Source organism: Podarcis gaigeae (assembly GCF_964106915.1).
Source record: "Podarcis gaigeae genome assembly, chromosome: 6".
NCBI classification, from domain to species: domain Eukaryota; kingdom Metazoa; phylum Chordata; class Lepidosauria; order Squamata; family Lacertidae; genus Podarcis; species Podarcis gaigeae.
The window spans coordinates 52856897-52880874 of record NC_139682.1 but is presented as its reverse complement, the minus strand read 5'-3'; the positions used below and the strand labels follow the sequence as shown (position 1 = coordinate 52880874).

Genomic DNA, 23978 nt, shown 5'->3' with positions numbered 1-23978 from the left:
CTCACATTTAAATTTATAAAACATAAACTTTTTATGTTAGAAATGAGGAAAAAAACAGTTTGGTAATTTGGACTTCCAGAAACAATATGGGAATTGTCACAAACCTACCTTTCAAAATCTACACTTCCCTGAATTTTATGACACAGTTCTCAGATATTTTTTTTAAGTGTACAAATTGCACACATTAGAGAAAATTACATGCAAAAAAGCAAAATGAAAAATGCACACTAAATTCTGATGAAATTTTGTGAGGGCTTTCAAAACAAACAAGCATCAATTCACACACTGATACAGTAATATGCTGAACCGAATGTAAGACTGGAAAAAATGAGAAAAATTTAAATTGACAGAACAATTAAATTGAATTGTATATGTGCATACTGGAAAGCTAATTTAACACTAAAAATTCCAAGAGCAGCACAACATCACACAAGTATTACCGCCTGCTATCTCTGAAATGCTTTCCCCTTTATTTCATTTTAAAAATAAATAAATATTTGCATTCCCCTCTTGTTCACATCTGGTGCTAAACTGCCCATCCAGACCTGTTTGCATAATAACCCACAAGGAGGTTATAGGCTCAGCACAGGTATACACCATTATCCATTATGTGTGACTGAACTATTGTGCTCCTGGCATGGGGGCTGCAGATGTAGCATGCTAAATTCAGACATGCAATCACTTACAGCACTTTTTATATGCATGAATGGTAGTTCCCTGTGGGATAATTTGTGCCGACACTCAACAGGGCTTCAGACAAGAACCCGTTTGCTTGACATGGGTTGGCTAGGGAACTCTTCACAGTACTGACATGATCTGCATCCCCCAGAATAATGTGTGTATCAGAATACAGATACCATTCAGAATTTGCACTTCTCCAAATATTGTGATGCAGTTCTTGGCTCAGAAAAAGGTATCAAAGTGCATATATATATATATATATATATTGTGAGGAAGCATGTACAAAGATGTATATTTAAATGTATATTGAATGTGGATTTTTATGCAGATTAATGTGAAAGCAGGATGGAGTGGACTTATGAATGAACACAACAAAAGGAGATGGAATGAAAATAGACTGATCTGTCCATCTCTAGTTGAAAATAGAGATACTTTTTTCTATTTTACTACCCCATTCACTTTTAAAATAATGAGTTTAAAAGCCTTGAAAAATGAAAAAAAAAAGGACTGGAAGTTAGATCAGATAACGAAAGACTATGATAGTATCGTTGAAATGTTCAGTCACTGTTAACAATCTGATGTTTCATGATGGTTTTCAAATGCAGTGTGTTTCATTCAGCGATCAACTGTATGCAGCTCCACAAGTCAGATTTAAGGAGAACCACCTCCAGGGTAGAGGGCATCCCTAGGAAGCAGGTTTGAGCACACACACACCCTTTCTCATTTAAGAAATTAAAACCCTGACAATGTGCTGATGATATGGCAGTGTAATCAGAGAATGGCTTTCACTACTTTTAACAGAAGCTTTTTGTAAGCATTTGCACTGGCCCAAGCAGAAATGTTCTTAAGGCAGACTATACATTAGAACTGAAAAATGACACTTCGGCAAAGGAACAGTAGCAATAAATCCTTGTTGCCTTAGAAGTTGTCAAATTGAAATGACAATCTTATGAAATGCTGAAAAACACCCTTATGAAACACCCTTTCCTGAAATATTCCAACATTAAGGCCACATAACCAAAGCCATTTAGAATAAAATATCAGCAAAAGATTAGAATACAATGTCAGCAAAATTCTGTACATATTTTTCTATCAATGGTTACAATCCTATACCAGTTCCCTGAGATTCAGTCCCATTGGTATCAATGGGATTTCCTTCTGAGTAGACATGGATTATGGTGATAGTCTCATTTAAAGCTCATTTATGTTGGAGAGTTTAGAATTCAAATCTACTGAGATATATAGCGTTCAGTAGTACACACACACACACACACACACACACAGGCTTAAACCCATTGCAGGTTAAGTATCCTGGTGCCTTTGTTTTTTTCATTTCAACTTTATTTAGATCTTTTAAAGGAAATCTTTTGAACCCTGATTTATTGTACATAGAGAGTCAAAAGCTTTTTGGATGAATCTGAGAGAAAGTTGCAGCATTTCGTTTATATCCCCATCAATTATAAAAAGGGAATGTTTCCACAGATTTCAAGTGTCCTCTCAGGAACAACAACATTGATTTAGGGCTCAGAATTCATTTATTTTTATGGGAATTTTGGAGCCTTTGGACCTGAAAGGTTCAAGAAATACAGGGAGGAAATGTGGGAAAACATCTTGCAGAAATCATTTATTTAGAGCCCTCCTAGATATGTAAGGGACTGTCACTACGTTGTTATGAACTGCAGCCATCCCTGGATGGAATATGTTTTTCTCATAAAGGTGGGTGGAATAATACATTAAGAGGAAACGGGTGTTTATATAGTGCTCATGTTGGGGATTAGGATTCATGCTTTGCTGTGAAGTAGAATTCATGCCTACCTACCCTCCTGACAAATTAGACAATGTAATCAAGAAAGGCAAATGCAAAGAAGAGAACATGGTGAGATGCTGCCTGAGGTACTGGCACTGTGGTCAGCAACCTGAAATTCATGGGCCAAATCTGATCCATAGGTGAGTGGACTTTGACTGCTACTGCTGTTTTGATAGCTTGGCATAAAAACCCTATTCTAGTCAAACGACAAAAGGAGCTGGAAGCTCCCTGCAGAATTTTCACCCCCTGAGGGGAAAAAACGGTTACTTATACAGCCTCTGACCTTATGTATCCATCTCCATAACTTTTATCATCCTAAGGCACAAGAGTAATAGAAGCTGTTGTTGTTGTTGTTGTCCTATGATATGGGTGGAGAGCCTGTGGAATTCCAGAAGGAGCCCGAGAGATGTGTTGGTGAAGGCTGAGACACGACTGGAAGCAGTTAGGTAGCATGGAGAACAGTGGCCATGGTGGTAGGAGGGGAGTTGGGCACACACAAGAAGTGGGATCATGTGTTATAAGAGGGACAGCATACAGAGAACAGTTGTCTATATGAAGGGCTGTTAGAAGCAGCAGTGGAGGGCATGCTGGAGCAGAGCTGCACACTTGACCTCTGTTCATCTGCAGCTTGCTGAGACAGAGAGGGGAAGGGGCACAAAGGGGAGGGGAGTGTGCTGCAAGTGCCCCAGTTCAGCCAACCCTCATTGCTGCTGTGTCCCTCCTGCTCTCCATCCCACTATGCTGCAGTGACTCAGCCAGATGGAGGTCCAGTGAGCAGTGAAACCTCAGCATGCCATCTGCGGATGGTCCTCTTTGAAGGAACCTTCTCTGAAAGGTTGGGTTTTGTACTTCATAATAATTGGCTTTATATAAGCATATTGAGGAATAATTGTGCTCTCTCAAAAATGGAAAGGAGGGGAAGTTGACCACTTCCTAAATAATACCTCTAGTTTTAATTTATATATTTTTTAACTGTAGCTATATCTGTATTAAGGGACGCGGGTGGTGCTGTGGGTTAAACCACAGAGCCTAGAATTTGCCAATCAGAAGGTCGGCGGTTCAAATCCCCGCGACGGGGTGAGCTCCCGTTGGTCAGTCCCTGCTCCTGCCACATAGCAGTTCGAAAGCACGTCAAAGTGCAAGTAGATAAATAGGTACCACTCCGGCGGGAAGGTAAACAGCATTTCCATGTGCTGCTCTGGTTCGCCAGAAGCGGCTTAAGTCATGCTGGCCACATGACCCGAAAGCTGTACGCCGGCTCCCTCAGTCAGTAAAGCGAGATGAGCGCCGCAACCCCATGACGGGACCTAATGGTCAGGGGTCCCTTTACCTTTACCTATCTCTGTATTGTCCCTGTTATACCTAATTGCAAATTCAAATGTATCCCTATCATGTTTTATGACTTCCTTAATTTTGTATGTGGGCTGGAACTGGTCTGTGACCGAAATAATAAAATTCATTCATACCTCTAGTCTGGTGGTAAATGCAGGGATGCAGCTCCCTAGCTGCGTACAATGTGAATCAGAAAGGGATTTATCAGAATTGGTGGTATGGCACACACGTGAGATGGGAGGATGGTGTGGCATGCAGGAGTTTGTGGAAAGGTTAGACTGGGAGTGTTGCATGTCTGAAGTGGAAGAAGTTTGATAAGTGGGTCATGTGTACTCAACTGGGCTTTTGGGTGCATGTGCCAAACATTGTGGTTTCAATGATCTGAATATCATACTGGAGACTTATACAGAAGAAAACATGGAAGGACTACTGGTGAATACAGACAATGTCAAGAACACACAGAGCCTGGCTGCAGAGGAAGGCCTTTTCCACTTGTGGACTGTTTTCTGATGTTGCAAAAGAGCACTGCTTGAAAAATATACTCCCTAAATCCAGAGAAGCTCTTTTATTTGTACAAGACTTTGAACATGCATATTTTCACTGACTGGAGTCTGCACCAGCTCCAGGATAGAGGGAAGCTCTTGGCAGGGTACAAAAACAGCAGCATTTGCCACCATAGTTTTGCTCATGATACAATGCCCCAGAAGTCCCATCATTCTGTGGCATTGTGTGTAAAAAAAAATTCTTACTGCTATGGTTCTTCATGACAAAATGTGATGGCGTTTCTGGGGCATTGCGTTTTGGAAAAAATAAGATGGATGCAGCTGTGGTTGTTGGGACTTGCAGTGGAAGCTTTAGGAGGTACTGCTATTGACAGTGAGTCACAGCAGGCGTCAGGACCGACGACAGTGACTCAGGACTGACTGGAACCTGTATCTTCTGGAAGGCTGTATCTTCCTTCTTCACTGTGCTTCTGTAAAAAATAAACGTGCTGCACCACAAGATGCCTTTTGCTAGTGCTTGTGCAAGAGTTCATGGAGCAGCACCAATATATTTCCACTCACACTCACAGTTCTTTGGATCCCAAGTCATACTTAGGAAATACTCAGGAAATACGGTACACGGTTTTAATTGCTCCTAGCACAGAATATGGGAGCACCGGAAAAGATGCTGCACATCAAAGATAAAGACAATAAAGATAAAGACAAAGAAAAAGCAGGTGCAGGATTTAGGTTGACATCCCCCTCTGCCTGGAAGGGCTTTCTGTAGGGTTGCAGATGGCTGCAGGTGGAAGCGGGCAGAAGAACTCTTCCCATTAACTTCCTTAACCTAACATATTTTAGGATGCAAACTAATGGCTTTAGCATGGCTTCAGGTTTCGAATCAGGTTTCGAAGATCTAAAACCTGGCGAGCAGAGCAAGGCAGATGAGAAAACTACAGAAAGGATAACATAATGAATGAAGAGCAATGAGTAATTGACTGATCAATGCCAACCACTGAAGGATCTCATTGGGGTCACTCCTGGGCCCAGTCCTTTTCAATATTATCCAACATTAATTTCTGAAGTAAGAACTCAGTTCTGTTCTGCATTAGCCTGAGGCCAGAGTGGGAAGCTGTCTAGGCTTATGCTCTAAAGTATACTAAGCGGAAATGCTTCAGAAGAAGGCTGCAGAAATTATAATAAAGTAGATGTAATGTGAGAGGGGAAGTAAAATTGGTATGTGCTTTCATCAAGCACTTTGATGACATTAAGTTCATGCTTTATCCTCTTGAGAACTTTTCCTTGATTCATTCGGTGCTACAGTTCAACTAGCTTCCTACCAATGCTGGGAGGATGTGATTGGAGCAATTCTGTCATTTCAGTTGCTTGATTTTGGACATTTTCCTTGGTTAATGTCCATAAAAACCTGTATTGGAGAATCAGAGATGACACTGCACCAGGACTATCATATAAATTTTGTCAAGAGCATATTAAAAGGAGACTAAATGTCTGCAATAAAAAAGCAACAACAGCAACTAACAATTCAGAGTTGTTTTATTTTTATTGCAAAAATTAGATTCCTTTTTAGAGTCTGATATTCATGTTCAAGGACAGCAAATCAGGGTGTCAAATATTGGCACGAAGTGACTTTTCACAGTGCAAACTCCTAGTGAAGTGTACAGGTCTTAGTAGAAAAAAGGGACAGTTTTGTTCTTGAATTTTTGGATTCAGCTCCTGGTCCTGTCGTTTAACATCACAGTATTGAGGCTAATCTCACTTGCATCAATTGCAGATGCTTCCATTTCCTATTAACTTTGCTTTCACAAACTTCCCTCTAATTCTCACCCTCTTCAAATCTTCAGCAAAGAGCATTATGGGAGCTGCAACCATTATTAATAGGAGAGGTGAAAGTTCAATCCCCCATCGTAGTAAGGACAACTTAAGATATGCTCTTTTCACTGCACAGTGTTAATTTATATAATATACCACCTAATCAAACTCTGCTGTTTATTCTCCAATTGGCTGCAGCATTACCAATGCCCTCCAGCCACAGAACGACATAAAAGATGCATTTGCAGATTTTGAAAATTAAAGCCATCTATACAGCCAGTGGGGAAGATCAGCTTATTTGGTTGCTTAATGAAATATAAAGATTATTTTAACCAATGTAAGCACAATTCGACAGCTTGCAAAACACTGCTGCAGCTTGACAAATGGCCTCCACCATTTACAAAAGAAAATTGCTGCATAGTGTCTTTTAAATATTTAATTTATTCTATTTGGAGCATGCAGGGAGGCAAATGGGAAGTTAACTGTGATTCTGCGAGCCTACAAAGAATGGATCTAAGATGTTGTTCATTCTTAAATTCAGGTTAGAGATAACAGGAAGATTTTAGTACTCTTCTCCACAGAGGTGCTATTAAAAGCAGGAACTACACTAGTTATAAAACCGAATTGGATAGATGTATGGAAAGATTTTTTAATTTACAGTATGATGTTTCCATCACAGCCTATTTGTCAGGAACAGATTTTTGTATGTATTTTTGTGCCGATCTCATGGTTTTTCTAGTTCAGACCTTCAAGAGCCAAGTTTCCCAGACTCAAATTATCCTGGAAAGATGAGCATTCGTTCAGTCCCCTCCTTAAAAACTCAAATGTAATTTCTTATGCAATCTGGTCCACTCATAAATATTTGTACTCCAAAATTACTTACCTACCTATTTCAAGTCTTGAAATAGCTGTTCTATCAGCTGCATTCCTCCTGTTCCAGCAACAAAAATACAGATTTGGTTCAGCAAGTTCTAATGAATAAATCCACACTGTCTTCTAGTAATCCAAAGGGTTTTTTTCCCTTGCAACTTTCTAGTGGCAGGTCACTCCTTTCCTGGGTGTGAACACCCAAACAGTGTATGTTCTTCAATTGTTTGTGTGGGTTCAATTAGCTTTGCTTTCGGTGTATTTACTTTGTGTTGACTACCCTTTCCCAGACATGAGTTTTGCTATTGTTGTTAATCTTGCCTTTCTACATTCAGCTGGGGTTTCACGCTATTGTTTCTTCCATCATTTCCCAAAGATGCTTACTGTAAGATTTTGTGATCTCTGATCAGCATATGTGCTACACGCTTGTCAGGGGCAGACTTTGGTCTTTCAAATTTCAGCTGCACCCTGTGTGAGCCCAAAATCTAGCACTCTCCCACCTACTACCTTCTGTTCTGCTCAGTTCTCTATATCATAACTGCAACACCCTGTGACACCCTCTAGGCTCGGCGCCCAGTGTGGCGGTACTGGTCACATTGCCCTAAATCTGCCTCTGCCCAAATGATTCGTTTTATTTATCATCATCATTATTTTTAATCTGCATACTGTCAGTGTGGTGTCAGTGTGGTGCCAGTGTGGTGTAGTGGTTAAGAGTGGTAGTCTCGTAATCTGGGGACCGGGTTCGCGTCTCCGCTCCTCCACATGCAGCTGCTGGGTGACCTTGGGCCAGTCACACTTCTTTGAAGTCTCTCAGCCCCACTCACCTCACAGAGTGTTTGTTGTGGGGGAGGAAGGGAAAGGAGGATGTTAGCCACTTTGAGACTCCTGAAGGGGAGTGAAAGGCGGGATATCACATCCAAACTCTTCTTCTTCTTCTTCTTTATATCTTACAATACTCAAGGCAGTTTACAAACTGAAGAAACAAAAAATGTACATCTTATAACAATCTAATGCAATACAAAAATGTGATAATAAAACATAACTTTAAAATAGGTAACCTATATCAAAAAAGTAACATTCAACAATCACTAGAATAGTATTAAATAATAATAACAACATATAAAAGTTAAACAGAAATCCACTCAGCAGTTATAATAAATTTCTAAACTATAATCAATAAAACAATGGCAAGACACAGTATATAAAATAATACAATATAAATTGAGAAGCAGAGATTAGAGGGTGGGGCAAGGCAGGTGCAAAGAGGCCTTGCTTGATGGAGTCTCTCCCCTCACAGTTAATTCGGCAGTATACTTCATCTATCATGCAACTCGGGGTGGCTTGCATGAGTGTGTTTCATGGGCAGTCTACCATCCAGGCTTTGAAGCCAAGTTATTTATATCCACCTGATACATCCACTTGTTTGGAAATGCTAGATGGAAATATTTTCACAAACAAACTACAGTGTTGGACATTCTGTGTTGGATTTGCACCCAGAACAGAATTCCCTTGATTTGATATTTGCTTAAAATTGGTGGCTAGGAAACTATTAGAGAGCTCACATCCTGCTGAAGGAGCCTTGTGTTTTAATTTCATTGTTATCACTCACAGTTGGAGGCATATGTTTGTGATAAACATTCATCTTGTGCAGGCTAGGCCAAAACATTTTTCTGTCTGAGGCAAAGGACAAGAGGGTGCCTTTCCTCACTCCATGTATCAAAACCGACTAAGGTGGCATTTGAATCTATCTTACTGCAGCACTGGCAAAGGGATAGCATCCTGCACTACACTTGAGGGAAGATACAGGGCAAGTAGCACACAAAGCTCTTCTGTCTCCCCTCCCTTCAGCATATGCCACCTGTAGCAACGGTCTCATTCTGCCTAATAGTGGGGCTGGCCCTGCATTTTGTCTCCTGAGCCAACACATGACTGAGAGCTTCACTTGCTTGTACTTCGTCCTTCTCCCATGGGTGTTTGGATAAACTACACATGTAACCGCTTATTACTATTATGTGCTAAAACTTATTCTGCATGTGACTGATTTCCATGGGAATTATATATACTGCTTCACTGCCTGCACACTGATTTGGAGTTGCTGGAATATATGTTTTGTTTCGTCAGTAAATTATGCTGGTAGCTATGGTACACAGGTAGTCAGTATTCCATGGAATATTTAAGATTCTCTCTCTCCTAGAGTGCTTGTGTAACCAGCTTTGTTATTAAAGTTTTATTAAAATCTGTTCATTCATTTTGCAGGCATGCACATGCACACACTTTCTGATACAGGAAGTACAGACTTGTCAACAGGCAATGTTACAAAATACCATACTGGGAATAAGATTTGGGTACTTAGCATCTATAGGAGAAAATAAAATAAAAGAGCAAACCACATCACAGTTCACCAGAATGCTTGTGTTATGTGCAAATGGGATATTGTGCCATTATCACTGAAAAGGGACATGCGGGAGGACCGTGGTTGAGGTCCACCTTGAATAACAGAGAACTACCCCTTTTCCCCCAATGTGGAAAGGCCCAAATTGTTGGGAAGAAAATTGTGAGAGTCAGGATTCAAAGAATAATGAGATTTCTAAGGCTAGAGGCAACCCATTTTCCTATGTTTGAAAGATGACTGGTTAGAAATGAAATATGCCATTCTCGCTTCTGGTGAAAACACTGAGGGAAAGGGAACTTTCTCTCCCAACAGCCTGATGTACTTCCAGAGCTTTACATTAGTTCAGTCCACTTCTGTTCATACATTTGTCAAAGCCCGTATGTCACAACAATGAGGGGAGGGGAATGCAGGTGTAAAAAAACAAAACCTCAAAAGATCAGTTGCTTTTATTGATAATCAGCTGTACACCTAGATAAAGCCATATTATGGTCACCAGCATCTTTGTAGCTAACCTGGAAAGGAGGTAGGGTGGGGCAGCAGCAAGATAGGGGCCACACCTGTGCACTGTCAATTTGGTACTCTGACTGCTGCACCTGCATGGACCCATCCTCACTTCCACCCATCCTCAGTCCCATCCAGGCAAGCAGTAGTGCCAGTTTCAAGGAAGATGGCTCTTTGGATACACTGGTAGGTCCACATGCACTTTGTTCTGTTACACCCCATGACCCTGTGAGCTAGGTTAGGCTACGAGACCACGACTGGTCCAAGGTATGGTTGAACAGGGATTAAAGCTGAAGCGAACATACCTTGGACTTGAGAAAAGTGAACCTGATGGATTTCCATGTGGAATTAAATTTCCACCTACATGATTGATGGTTTCACATCAAAGGTTGCCTTTGCATTAGTCGCACTAACAGTCTCCTCCTTCTCCTTCTCCTCTTTCTGTTGCTACAGGTCTTATGTCACCATGCAGCACTATGGAGTGAATGGCTATTCTCTTCATGCCATGAATTCTCTGAGTGCCATGTATAATCTTCACCAACAGGCAGCACAGCAAGCTCAGCATGCCCCAGACTACAGGCCGTCTGTGCATGCCCTGACGCTGGCAGAGAGACTGGCTGGTAAGAACAACTTATGGATCTTGTCTTTGCATTGGGATAGTGTACAGGATTATTACTGGGACACGGCTGAAATGACAGCTGAATTTTGAGAAGACCAAAGGGTTGGTAATTTTTAAAATCCCTGAAGATGAGCACAAATCCAAGGAAAAGCAATAGCAGCTCAGTTGTGCAAAATGTCCTGGACTTTATGTGAAGCCTCCAGAATAGGGAGCAAAAGTTAAGGTAACCAAACTGGAATTTTAATATTTTGCTTCATGCACTTATTTTCCACAAAGTTGCATATAGAATCCAATAAATATATAAAGGTGCTATACCAAATTTAGAAATTGCATCAAGCTACTCTGACTATAACATATGGCTGTACAGCAACCTGTCCTTTCAAATTCCAATACACTGCATTTGGACTTTGCTCTTGCCTGTAGGAGCTTCCAAATGGCAGATGGGGAAGGTGACTTTTGCAACTTCTCCCTCGCCCCTGCAGCCCCATGTCACACACTCTGGAAGAATGTGGAAGAATGAGGGAGGATGGTATTGACATACATCACGTCTCCCCCATCTCCACCAGTGGGATCCCTCCAATGGATTAAAAGCCTTCCATGGTCAGAAGGAGATGATTATCTTCTACAGATGCTCAAAAAGTCAGAAACTACCAGAGGGAGGGTGCTCTTGTGCTCAAATCCTGCTTGCTGGTTTCCCACAGACAACTGTTCAGTCCCTGTGAGAACAGGATGCTGACCTAGATGGGCCATTGGCCTGATCCATGTTCTGATGTCAGTGTTACTGGATTACAGCTCCCAGTGGCCTTCATCATTGGTCATACTGGCTAGGGCTGATGGGAGTTGGAGTCCAGCAGTGTTCTGAAGGTTGAAATACTGACCAATGGAAGCATCTCTGGAGGACAGTCATATCACTTCTTTAGGCCTCAGTTTCTTCAGTTGAATACAATAAAAACAAATAGCAGCTAGAGAACATTCAGAGTTTTGCTGCTATTTATGTAGATCAGGGATGGGGAACCTGTGCCCACCCCCCCAGGACCTACCATCTCATGAGGTCCAACCACATGGAGAGGCCAATCTAAAGCTACCTCAAGCTGTACACTAGAAACCTCCCCATTTATTTAAGCCAGCGGTTCTCAACCTGTGGGTCGCCAGATGTTGTTGGACTACAACTCCCATCATCCCTGAACTCTGGCCTTGCTAGGGGTGATGGGAGTTGTAGTTCAACAACATCTGGGGACTCACAGGTTGAGAAAGGCTGATTTAAGCTGCTTTGTTAGCTGCCCAAATGCTTTTCTTTATATGATGCACACAAATTACACTAATTAAATTGGCCACTTCTCTTGTCCTCCAACGGCTGTACGTTTCAAGACATCATTTTGGAGGCCCGTTATGGTTCCCAGCACCGCAAACAGAGGAGAAGCCGCACAGCTTTCACAGCCCAGCAGCTGGAAGCCCTGGAGAAAACTTTCCAGAAGACTCACTATCCAGATGTGGTGATGAGGGAGAGGTTGGCCATGTGTACCAATTTGCCAGAAGCCAGAGTTCAGGTACCCATAATGTTAACCATCTCATGTTAACCATCCTGGGTGAAGGTAGATGTGAAATTTTAAGTGCCTTGGAATGGTGTGCCTGGGTGTCAAAACCCATTTCTACCACACATATAAACATTTTACCTGACTTCACCCTTAGTCTCAGCCCAGATGTTGCTTCCCTTTGCATCATAAAAATGGTATGTCCTGTTTAGATATAATGAGTAGTGCCTGCATATTTTCTCCCCAGTGTGTTTTTGTGATATGCAGAGCTATTCATTCAAAGGATATTGTAAAGTTTTAGATCCACAGCTACCACGGCATGGTTTACAACCCTCTTCATGAGGCTGTGCATTCAGGCTCTGTGCATACAACCACACAAGGTGCTTTACTTCTCAATCCTGGCATCACCTGTGTGGCCACACCAACTGCACTTCCAAATGCATAGAGAACAGACAACTTTCCAAACTATATTGTCACATGTCCTATTCAATTAATGCAGGCAGATGGTTGGTGGTGGTTAACCCACTGGGTCCTTGGGAGGTGAACTTATTTTGCTTTGTAAAAACAAAAATGGTGAAAACTTTACTGAACTATAAAATAAAAAGAACATAGCAGTTCAAGGGTTCATTGTCAGCCATTTCTGAACCATGAAGAGTTGGCTATTTCTAATGTAGCATTCTTTCAGATCATAGCTTTCATTGCTCATGAAAACCTCCACGAATCTGGTGCCTTTCAAATGGTTTGGACCACAGCTCCCATCAGGTCCAGCTAGCACAACTGTGCTGGCTGGGGCTGATGCTGCATGGACGTAGCCAGGATTTTTGTTAGGGAGCAGAACCTCAGTTTGCTATGTCTTTTTATTGATTTTTATTGGTTTAGGGGGGCAGCTGTCCCCCCCCAGCTACACCCATGGCTGATGAGCATTGTATCCCAAAGCATCTGGAGGAAACCAGATTGGCAAAAGCTGTTCTGAGGAACCATATGTCAAGGGCTGGCTCCCAAACCCCAGGAAACAGCTCTTGTTGGTTCAGATGGTATCTAATAACACAAGGACCAATGGTACCAAATAGTATGGGAAACAGCCTTATTAGAAAAAACTAACCAATAAACTGAAACTGACATGGGGACAAATGGAAGAAGACGCCTTCATCCCAGTATGGCTCCCCTTTGTCATATACACAGCCCAACAAGACAACGACAAGAATTCACCAACAGCATACAAATCAATATGGCTAACTTGATTCAAAAACACCCACCCCACTCACAAATGAAAACAAACTTCATCACAGCCAGTCACAACCAACCAACCACACCCTAGGCCAACCCAAACCTTTCTCACCACCCAAAAAACCACAAGTGAATAGTAAAGAGAACCTGCACAAGCGACGCAGACACAAAACCCCACACGTACATTAAGTAAAATAGAAACATTGCCACCTGACTCCACCCCCACTCACTGTGTCCCCCTCCAATCCTTTCCCCCTTTTCTTCCTAATGTAACACTAATGTCTCAACAAATGAAACTGATCTGTAGAAAATGTAACTTGAAAAAAGAGACATTGCACATACTTTTGTAAACCAATAAACCTTTAATAAAAAATACAGTTAAAAAAAGAAATATGGTGTCTAATGACCAGAATCTAAACCCTGAAAAGTATTGCACTGTCAACACTCCTTAAGCCCAAGCAGTCTGGGCCAGTAGATTCCCAGACCTTAAAAGACACCACTGAGATTCAAAAGAAGGAAGAGATGGCTCCTTGAGCCTCTGCTTAACCAAGTTAGACTACAGTAAGTAACCAAGATTTATTAAAAGATAATACACCCACACCCATAGGAGAGTACAGTTAGAAAATACAATTAACAATTAACAAATATAGTTGTGAATTAGAAAGCACAAATATTAAAAGGTCTGGTTGGGAATTATAAACAGGGAGGGGAAAAACCAAAGCTATCTAAGGCAGTCCCTAGAATAGCAAATATGATCTCCCAGGTGAACAAAGATTGCCCACCAAGTGCAATGTCAGGTAAGGAACAAAACAGGAAATACCATGGAGAGGGGATACAGACTAAATAACACTGTTAGATTACACTGGTCTAATTTAAACCAATTTTCCGGTCTCTCTCCTTCTCTTCCAAACCAAGGTTTGGTTTAAAAACAGGCGAGCCAAGTTCCGAAAGAAGCAGCGCAGTCTGCAAAAGGAGCAGCTGCAGAAGCAGAAGGACTCTGAAGCCAACCACAGTGAGGGCAAAGCAGACACTCCCGTCCTAGAAACACAGACTGCGACTCCTGATGCAGACAAATCCATGAGCCTGCCCAGTGAAGTCAACGCAGAGCTCAACCTGACTCTCTCGGAGCAGTCGGCCAGCGAGTCGGCAGCTGAGGACCAGACAGACAGAGAGGAAGAATTCAAGATCTCGCTGGAGGAGAACAAAGCAGAAAAGAGCCCCGGAGCCGAAAACAAGGCACTGAGCAGCAAGAGAGCAAGCCCAAAAGCAGGTGAGGAAGGAAAGCGACATTCTCCTTTGTGGGAAGAGTTTTGATGTGAGCAGAGCCTAAGGATGGGTTCAGAAACAAAGACTTTTCTCTTGCCCACCAGATAATCTCAATAAGGGTAGCCAATGTGGTACTCTCTAGCTTCTGTGAACTACATCTCCCATCAGCCCCCAGCCAGTAGGGTCATATATCTTGGATAATAGGAGCTGTACTTCACAGCATTCGAAGGGCACCATGTTGACTCCCTCTCTTTTAAAGGAGCAATCTAGCTCTTTCATTCCAGTCACTTAATGTGCAAAGAAAACATACACATCACAAAAGGCAGACTGTGCACAGGAACCTAAGCGTTGAAAAGATTATGGTGCCCCCATATTTAATTCAAAATAAAAACAGTATGAAACCATAAAATAAAAATTTAAAAACAAACAAAATAAAACATAGATTTGTTGCAGGTGTTGGCCAGGGATGATGGGAATTGTAGTCCAATCACAGTTCTACATTTTAAACATAAGGACATATGAAGAGCCCTATTGGGTCAAACCAAAGGCGTATCTCGTCAGGATCTTGCTCGCCCCAATAACCAGCCAGATACCAATGAGAAGCCACAAAGCAGGACATGAGTGCATCAGGCCTCTTTCGCTGCTGTTCCCCAGCAACTGCTGTTTAGAAACATATTGCCTCTGATCCTGGATGTAGTCATCATGACACTGACCCGGTTCACACATAACATTAAGGACTTAGTGGCAAAGCATATTTCTGTTTACCATTTGCACTATTTCTCCAAAGTGCTTTACAATCACACTGGCTGCCAATATGCCACCTGGCCAAATTCAAGGTGTTGCTCTTAGTGCATAAAGCACTAAACAACCTAGGACCACCCTACCTAATGCCTTTCTCCATACATTCCTGCCCAGACATTGAAATATGCTAGAGAAGTGTTGCTAAAATGGCACTTGGCATACCAGCACCCAGACTGTGGAGTTTATTGCCTCTGCAAATTGGGCACAATCTGTATTGAGCTTTAGGTGCCAGCTTAAAACTTCTTTATTTATTTCTACAAGCTTACCTTGCCGTGACACATTGCTGTGTTCTTTGGATCTTTGCTTTTTACGTTTTTTCTCTTTTGACTGCATGTTGATTTTATGTACATCACTTTGAAAAGATCTTTTTTATTTATTTAGCGGTATACAGACACTTATTTATAAATACATACATGTCTACAGCGTTGAGCCATCTTTTCTACATATATATGATATGATACACCATGCTCAGCTGCAGACTTCACCCGCATGGTGAATACAATTCATTAGGGATTCATAGGCAGCTTCTGCTTGCAGTGAATAGGTAGGGTTAAAAAAAGAAAAATCACACAAGCTGTTTATCCTCGAGTATGTTCAATCCAGGCAGATCAGACAATTGCTACTTAAAAGCTTACTGCATAATGCATGCACTGTGCAAAGTTGACTGCATTATTAACCTAGTGTTACCATCTATCTGCTGCCACATGGTAATCTGAGGAAGGGGAGTGGTGATGGCAGGGAGCCTAGCTACGTGGTGGGGTGCTACCCTCAGGTGCCATGTGATAAGCCAATTGCTGGTTGTGTTGATCCAGCCAAAGTCTGAAAGTCAAGTATTATTATTATTATTATTATTATTATTATTATTATTATTACCCCCGCCCATCCGGCTGGGTTTCCCCAGCCACTCTGGGTGGCTGCCAACAGATTAAAAACAGAATAAACTTCCCTTCAAATGTCTTCTAAAAGTCAGATAGTTGTTTATTTCCTTGACATTTGATGGAAGGGCGTTCCACAAGGCGGGTGCCACCACCGAGAAGGCCCTCTGCCTGGTTCCCTGTAACCTCACATCTCATAGTGAGGGAACTGCCAGAGGGCCTTCGGAGCTGGACCTCAGTGTGGACCTCAGTGTGGAGACGCTCCTTCACGTATACTAGGGCAGGGATGGGGAACATGTGGCCCTACAGATCCAGATGTTGTTGGACTCTGACCCTCATCATCTCCAGGCAGCATGACCAGCATGGGAGTTGTAGTCCAAAAACATGTAGAGGGCCACAGGCTCCCTATCTTTGGTCCAGGACCAAGATCAAACAAAATGTTCCTTTCCTACAATTTGTCTTCAGATCTTCTCATCCCAATCTCTTGGCTTGCCAGTCCCTGGACATTCATGTCCCCATTTGAACAGGGTGTAAATGTGCATATGTAGGAAATGGGGGAAAGGAGTCCTTTTCCAACTGTTGGTGGGAAAGGCAAGGCAAGAGATTGGTGCTTCTTTCCCAACACTCACACTCCTCTCTCTCTCTCTCTCTCTCTCTCTCTCTCTCTCTCTCTCTCTCTCTCACACACACACACACACACACACACACACCATTCTGTATCTTCCAAAGTTGCCCTGTGTTGCAACAAGATGGATATAATACGTTTTGAACATCAAGAGAAACCGTTCTTTTCAGGTTTGTACTCTGTGCTGCTGATAATTTTGACTGACTTTCTTCTGCTGTGCTTAACAATGCAGATTCCCCCATCAATGCCACGGCCACGCCATCTTCCAGTAGCAGCATGTCTCAGACACACTCCTATTCCTCCTCGCCCCTCAGCCTCTTCCGCCTGCAAGAGCAGTTCCGCCAGCACATGGCAGCCACAAACAACTTGGTCCATTACTCCTCCTTCGAAATGGGGAGCCCTTCCACCATGCCTTATTTGGGCATGAATGTCAACATGGCGCCCCTAAGCTCCCTGCACTGCCAGTCTTATTACCAGTCGCTCTCCCACGCCCAGCAGGTGTGGTCCTCTCCTATCCTGCAGGCTTCGTCCTCTCTTCCAAGCCTGAACAGTAAAACGACGAGTATTGAGAACCTTCGGCTGCGAGCAAAGCAACACGCTGCCTCTCTGGGCCTGGATACTTTACCAAACTGAGAGCCAGGCAGGGGGTGGGAAATGGCAAGAACCCAACCAACAGATAACCCTAAGGAAGCGCGCCATGCCTTTGCCACTGAGTGGGTTTGTCTTTAACACACGGCACAGCTCTTGGCTCTGTCCCACGTCATGCTGCTCCCACCAGTCCTGGGGGAAATGTTGACCCAAGTCTCCTATAGCTCTGGTTTCCACATCAGACGTTGCTACTGCCTATTTCCATGGCCCATTTTAAAAATAATTATAACAACCCAGAGGAAGGAAAGATGTCTTAAAAATGTGAACTTGTCTTCAGAACTGTGAGTCAAACTATGTAATATTCAGAGAGATGCTTTAGATGGCGCTACGATAAATGTGATTGCTTTGTTTCTTTGCGGGACTGGGGAGCCTCATACTGTACATAGTTTATATGATGTTGAAAATGTTCCTTCACTTGTGTGTTAACGTCAGTGTTGCCTTATGCAGAATTGTGAAGCACCTCCCTTCCCTTTTCTTTTACATTTATACTTAGATAGTAGATAGAATCAACTCTATAATAATAATTATAATAATAATAATAATACAAAAAGCCAGCTGACCCAGGTGTGGTTTAACTGAAAGCTGTTCTGAGCCCCCAATGCCATGTTCTCCTCTAGTTCTTTGAAATTGCCCCATTTTATTAATATCAGGTGATGGTTGCAACTTTGTCCTGGTTAAATCACTTCCAGTAGGACAGTATCCAATTTCTAGATGAGTTCTTCAAATGAAATGAGAGGCATGAACACACTAGAATTTTTTGGATGAAGAGATTTTTTTCTGCCTGCTGAACTGTACACACTGACTGTGCCATTACAAGATTTTAGTGTGCCTGCGTGTAAACTTTGGTACTAATTTGGACAATGGAGAGCAATTAAAATGTGTGAATGTGCCATCTTCCACTGTTTTTCTTTATCAATTGCACATTGCAAATCTTTGATAAACAGTTTGAAGGGTTAAAGAGAGATTTAGCAAAATAATTAAAAATGACCCCATGCCAAATTATTTCTGGCTTTAGATGAAAAACTTGAGGAGGACTGAGATCTTCAAAAGCAGAAAACAAATTAATCAAAATGCATTACTAATATCCATGATCTGGTTTACCTGCAGCAAATGACCACGGGGCAATTCATATCCTTCAAAGCTAAGACTATGAAAGGATTTGATGTAAAACTCAAACCGAAAGTGAAGGGACTGAATACTTGTTTCCAGGCAATGCAAGAACACAATCCATGGCTAAAGAAACCTGGCAAGGTCCCTCAAGCTCAACCTGTGTCAATTACATGGGGCATGTGGATACTCCTAGGGAAAACATGGAATGTGAGATCCAGTCTTATGAGTCAGTTGCCTGCAGCTGATGCACATGTTAACTGGATGGATTTATTCCAAAACACACATTAGGGCAATACATCTACTAGGCCAACCAAAATGTCACACAGTAGCATGCAAAGTTAGGTTAGACAATAAACAAAAGGGTGTGTGTGTGCAAAACATTGGCTGATGTTGGAGCCATGGGGCTGGATTCAACCTACTGGCCCTGCCAGTAGAAGCCCATGCAAAGACTTCTGCCCTCCCCACTGCAAGCCCCCAAATTGGCCCCAAAGGGATCAGGAGAACCCTGGGAACAGCATGCAGTAGGAGGAAAAGGCAGATAGTTCACCAGGCAAGCAGAAATGCTTATGCTAAGGGGGCACTCTTAGTGCTATGTTGAATTTTTTAATTCACACTCTTAATGTGGAAAAAGGTAGCGGTCATTCATATAAGGCTCTGCTGGGTGCTATGAAGGTTTGGGAAGAAGAAAAAACAGTAGTTGACCCAGCATTTTTGAAAAATATAAAATCCAACCGCTTAGTTATGCAGAATAAGGTCAGGATCTAGCTGTAGACAGGGTCAAAGTAACTTGTTAGGGAAGGGCTGTAGCTCAATGGTAGAGCTTTGCATGCAGATGGTCCCAGGCTTCATCCATGGCATCTCCAGCTAAGACTGGGAAAGACCTCTGTCTGAAATCCTGGAGAACCAATGCCAGTCAGTGTTGACAATCAGTAGCAGAGAGTGGTGTGGGGCACTGCCACTCACCTGCAAATGTACCGGCAGAACCAGTCAGGCCATTTGTGCCATGCTGACTTTGCCACCACCTCTGTTGTGGCATGGAGCGGCAAGGTGAGCAACCACAGCTCAAGTAGGTACCACCCCACCCTACCCCACCATCCATTAAGGCTGATAATACGGAACTAAAAAGACCAATGGTGTGACATGCAGTGAGGCAGCTTCCTATGTCCTTCAGCTGATCAACTTACAGACTGTTAATTTTAGAATTCAGCTATCTGTTCTACAAAACCAAGAACCACAGACAGGTCCTTTTAGTAACCATGTGTATTTGTCTCCTGGCCCTTTTTCTTTTTCAGTCAGTATCTCTCTACACCTAAAAAATAGTACTTAAGAGAACTAGTTAAACAGCAGATAGCTTTTATAATACACCCACCCACCCACCCACCCAACAGATATAAAGATCAATAAAGACCTCAAGTTCACTTTTTCAAAAGCTGGTGATACATACAAAGAATATTGTATCACTGAATAAAACTTTCAAATCTGACTTTTTGCACTAACTTTCCTCTCTAACAATTCTCAACACAATTCCAGTGAAAAGGTCTTTGCTAAACGTAATTATAATATTTTTATCTTTAAAAAAGTTATTCTAGTGCTAATGGCTGAATAGTGGGGATACGTTATACAGAGTAACTGAAACTCATCTAGAATCATATCTGACCACCTTAACATTTCTATACAAAGTTGATTGGAGAGGTGCTTATGTGCACAGACAGACCCTCATTTTTGGTTTGGGAAAATCAAAACCTTATCCCTGCCATTCATTACTATTACTGGGTTCTGAAGACAGATAGGAATGCCTTTCAAGATGGGTGAAGCATTGATTGTGGCTGTAATGTTATGAGTCTGGTCTCCCAGAACTGGAAGCTTTGCTCTTACTGGGTGCTCCTGATTTTAAAAAGCACGTCTCTTATTTCAAGATATTGTAGTTTAGACCTCATACCTTATTTAAACTTTGAGATAGCAGCTTTATTTAAACAAATGAGGACAGAAAAGTTTTAAAAAACAACAACAACTGTGAAAGTATGTTTTCTTAAAAAGCTTAGTAGAATTAATTAATGGTGCAGTCTTATGCATTTTCTCTAGGAAGTAAGTCACATTGCTTTAAATGAGGCTTACTCCTTTGTAAGTATGCTTAGGCTTGCAACCTAAATTAACAATCTACGGATGGAGGATGGTATACAACTATAATAAATAAATAATAAATAAATAAATAAATAAAAGCAATTATCAGGGAGCTTGAAAATCTACTCTCACTCAATTTCAGAGATGTCAGTGTTGACTAGGAGCAGTGCATCCTGTTTTGCCGCTTAAAGCTACTGGACTACAGTTTCCATCATCCATGACCATTGGCCATGATGGCAGAGACTGATGGGAGTCCAACAGCATCTAGAGAGCCACGGGTTCTGGGTTCCAGATCTAGATTGTGTTTCAGCTTGTTTCTAGAGTTTAGAGTAAAATGGAGAAAGTAGTGCCATTTCCCTCTCATCTGGCTCTCTTTCTCCCAACGGTAGTCTAATCCAATTTCTACCACAGTATTCAAATTCTTTGGGGGTGAGGGGAGAGTTTCATATGTGCATATAGGAAGTTCACAGTTCAGTCAAATAACTTAAAAAGAAAGTTATGAACATTCCAAGATGACAATGACTTGTCTCAGAAATGAAACAAGCATTGCTTTTTTCCTGTTTCATTCCTTTCGAGGGTAAATAAGTGGACATGATCGCACATTTCCATGAGGACAGTTCATTATCTGCACCTCCCCCCTTATAAATACTGCAATGAACGTACTAATTTCTTGTAAAAAGGCCCAAACTCTACAGCTGGTTTAGCTATAAACCAAGAAAGGAATGTACATGTGAATTTATTTATATGCTCATTCTTCTCCCTCACATTGTCTCAAATTCCTTCACCTTGACCTTGAAATATTTATTCTGTAAAATCTGCATGAACTCACAAGATTGTTCTAAAATGAGTTTACCGTTCCACCCGCTATGAGTGGCATATTGTCTGGTATTTCCTACTCGAAAGTGTCATAAAACATATCACAAGAAAACACAAGCTAGGTTTATGATTTACCTATTGTATTTTGCACAAAATTGTAGGATATTGATCTTTAAAAACAAAGATTGTGCTTCAAGAGAATACTGCAAAATTATTTACAATGCAATCTATACATCTGGGGTCCCCAGTGTGGCAGCTGTGGGCGCCATGATGCTCTCAGACATCCTCCTTGCCTGCCTGCCAACGCTTTCTGCTCCTCACATTTTTAAAAAAAGAAAAAAACATTTTTGCATTTTTGCTGAGAGTGAGTTTCTTGTTGGGGTGGCCCTGCATTTTTAAAATGTTTGTTTTGTTTTGCAAGTCTGTGGTCTTTTATCTGTCTTTTTGGAGGGGGAGTTCTGAGCTTCACCAGGTGTCCCCCTCCCCGCCCTGTAAAGTTGTAATTTTGTGTTATGCCCAACAGCAGATTCTTAGATTGCCAAAAGTGTCCCTGGCCACCAAAAGGTTGGGGACCCCTTCTATACTTGTCTACTCAGAAGGATTCCCATTAATTTCAATTGGGCCTAATCCCAGGTAAAGTTTCAGTCCTTTGAAACTTTAGGGTGGATGAGACTCCACAGGATTCTACAGAACTGCCTCTCTAAAGGATCTATGGTCAGAGGCCGTTCTGATGGGGAGGTGAAAGGCTATGCTGCCACAATTCTCTGGGACTTATTTCTGAGAAGACATGCATAGGATCATCACACTGTAAATTTCATTAAATTTAATGACACTGAGGCCTGCATTTGGCCATACCAACAGCAGATGAGATTAGAGTTTTTGTACTATATGATTTCACATTGCAGGTGGAGGGATCACATGACTGAATGGTCTTATGTGCACACCCACAAAACAGCCCATGTCAATAGAAAGCTAGAAGTTGGGGAGAAAGGAAGGCTGGAAGCTTCCTCCCTGGCAAAATATTGATCATCTTTTTCTAACAGCAGTTGAAGAAGAGTCATTCTCTGTGGAGAGCGAATCAGCTGTCGGCTATCGGCTATCTTTCCTGGGAGTAAAGATTTCATTATAACTCAAGCTGATTGATAGAATCACTAAACACTAATTTGGGCACCAAACAAAAGAAAAGGGAACGGCACTAGAGATCCCTTGGGACTTTCTAAATCAGCCAGTGGAATAGTAGGAAGTTGTGTATAATGCCTAAACCAGATTTCACCAACATGGTTCCCTCTAGATGTTTAGGACTGTAACTCACATCAGTCCCAGCTAATACTTGGGGAGGGCACCAAGTTGGTGAAGGCTGACTGGGGCTGTAATCCTAAACACATGTTGAACACAGTGGGACTTGCTTTGAAGTAAACAAGCATAGAAGTATGCTTCGGGCTGCCATACGTCTGGACTTTCCCAGACATTACTGGGATTTCAAAGGTGGAATTGGCATCCAGTCAAATAATCACATTTTTGGTGTTTTTCTTAAAAAAAAATAAAAGCTGAACAACTTTGGGGTCTTCCTAAAAAATAGTTCAACAACCCTAGTTGTGCTCTCATTTGCCTACGATTACAGTGATACCTCGGGTTACATACGCTTCAGGTAACACACTCCGCTAACCCAGAAATAGTGCTTCAGGTTAAGAACTTTGCTTCAGGATAAGAACAGAAATTGGGCTCTGGCGGCGTGGCAGCAGCAGGAGGCCCCATTAGCTAAAGTGATGCTTCAGGTTAAGAACAGTTTCAGGTTAAGAACGGACCTCTGGAACAAATTAAGTACTTAACCCGAGGTACCACTGTACACATAATGATTTTTAAAAATACAGTGGTACTATTTCTGGGTTAGCGGAGTCTGTAACCTGAAGCGTATGTAACCTGAAGCGTATGTAACCCGAGGTACCACTGTATCTGCTTTCAGTGCAGATAATAAGACAAAAGGACGGGCATTGTTAACAAGCGACGTGAGCTACAAAGGTTGAGGGTGAAATTCCTTCTAAAGATGTGCCCTGACTTAAGAAGGAGATATATTTCCTAAACTATGCACCTAGTATTGAATTTAAATGGTCCTCTCTGGCTTTTGAAACTCTGGATAGCTAATGAGGAGAAGGAACGGCCAATTTCGATGTGTCTTGGTGGATGGGGATGTGGAAAGATTTTAGCATCTGCTTTGTGAAGTTGTTTCATGTTACTGACCAATGAGTTCCCAGCCACAAAATATGCATGTTGGCCATATCTGAATAAGGAACAAAGCATTTTAAAGGGGGGGGGACATCAAAGCTATGTACCATATAATTTTCTGTAAAGATAAAGAAATTAAGCTGTAATGTAACAGTTTTGTGCTGTAGGATTCACTATCTGGCAATGCAAACATGTATAGTATTTATTTATTCTGATAGTTTAA

The 23978-nt window shown here is 41.9% G+C and overlaps 1 protein-coding gene across 1 annotated transcript in view; it reads left to right on the top strand.

Moving 5' to 3' along the window:
- Positions 1 to 20581, top strand: part of DMBX1 (diencephalon/mesencephalon homeobox 1) — a 37002-nt gene extending 16421 nt beyond the window's left edge. The window contains exons 2-5 of the mRNA XM_083745268.1: positions 10346 to 10512; positions 11880 to 12058; positions 14186 to 14540; positions 17070 to 20581. Coding sequence (XP_083601394.1) covers positions 10359 to 10512; positions 11880 to 12058; positions 14186 to 14540; positions 17070 to 17470 — 1089 coding nt within the window. The 5' untranslated portion in view covers positions 10346 to 10358 and the 3' untranslated portion in view covers positions 17471 to 20581. The remainder of the gene's footprint in view (positions 1 to 10345; positions 10513 to 11879; positions 12059 to 14185; positions 14541 to 17069) is intronic.
- Positions 20582 to 23978: the final 3397 nt, after the last annotated feature.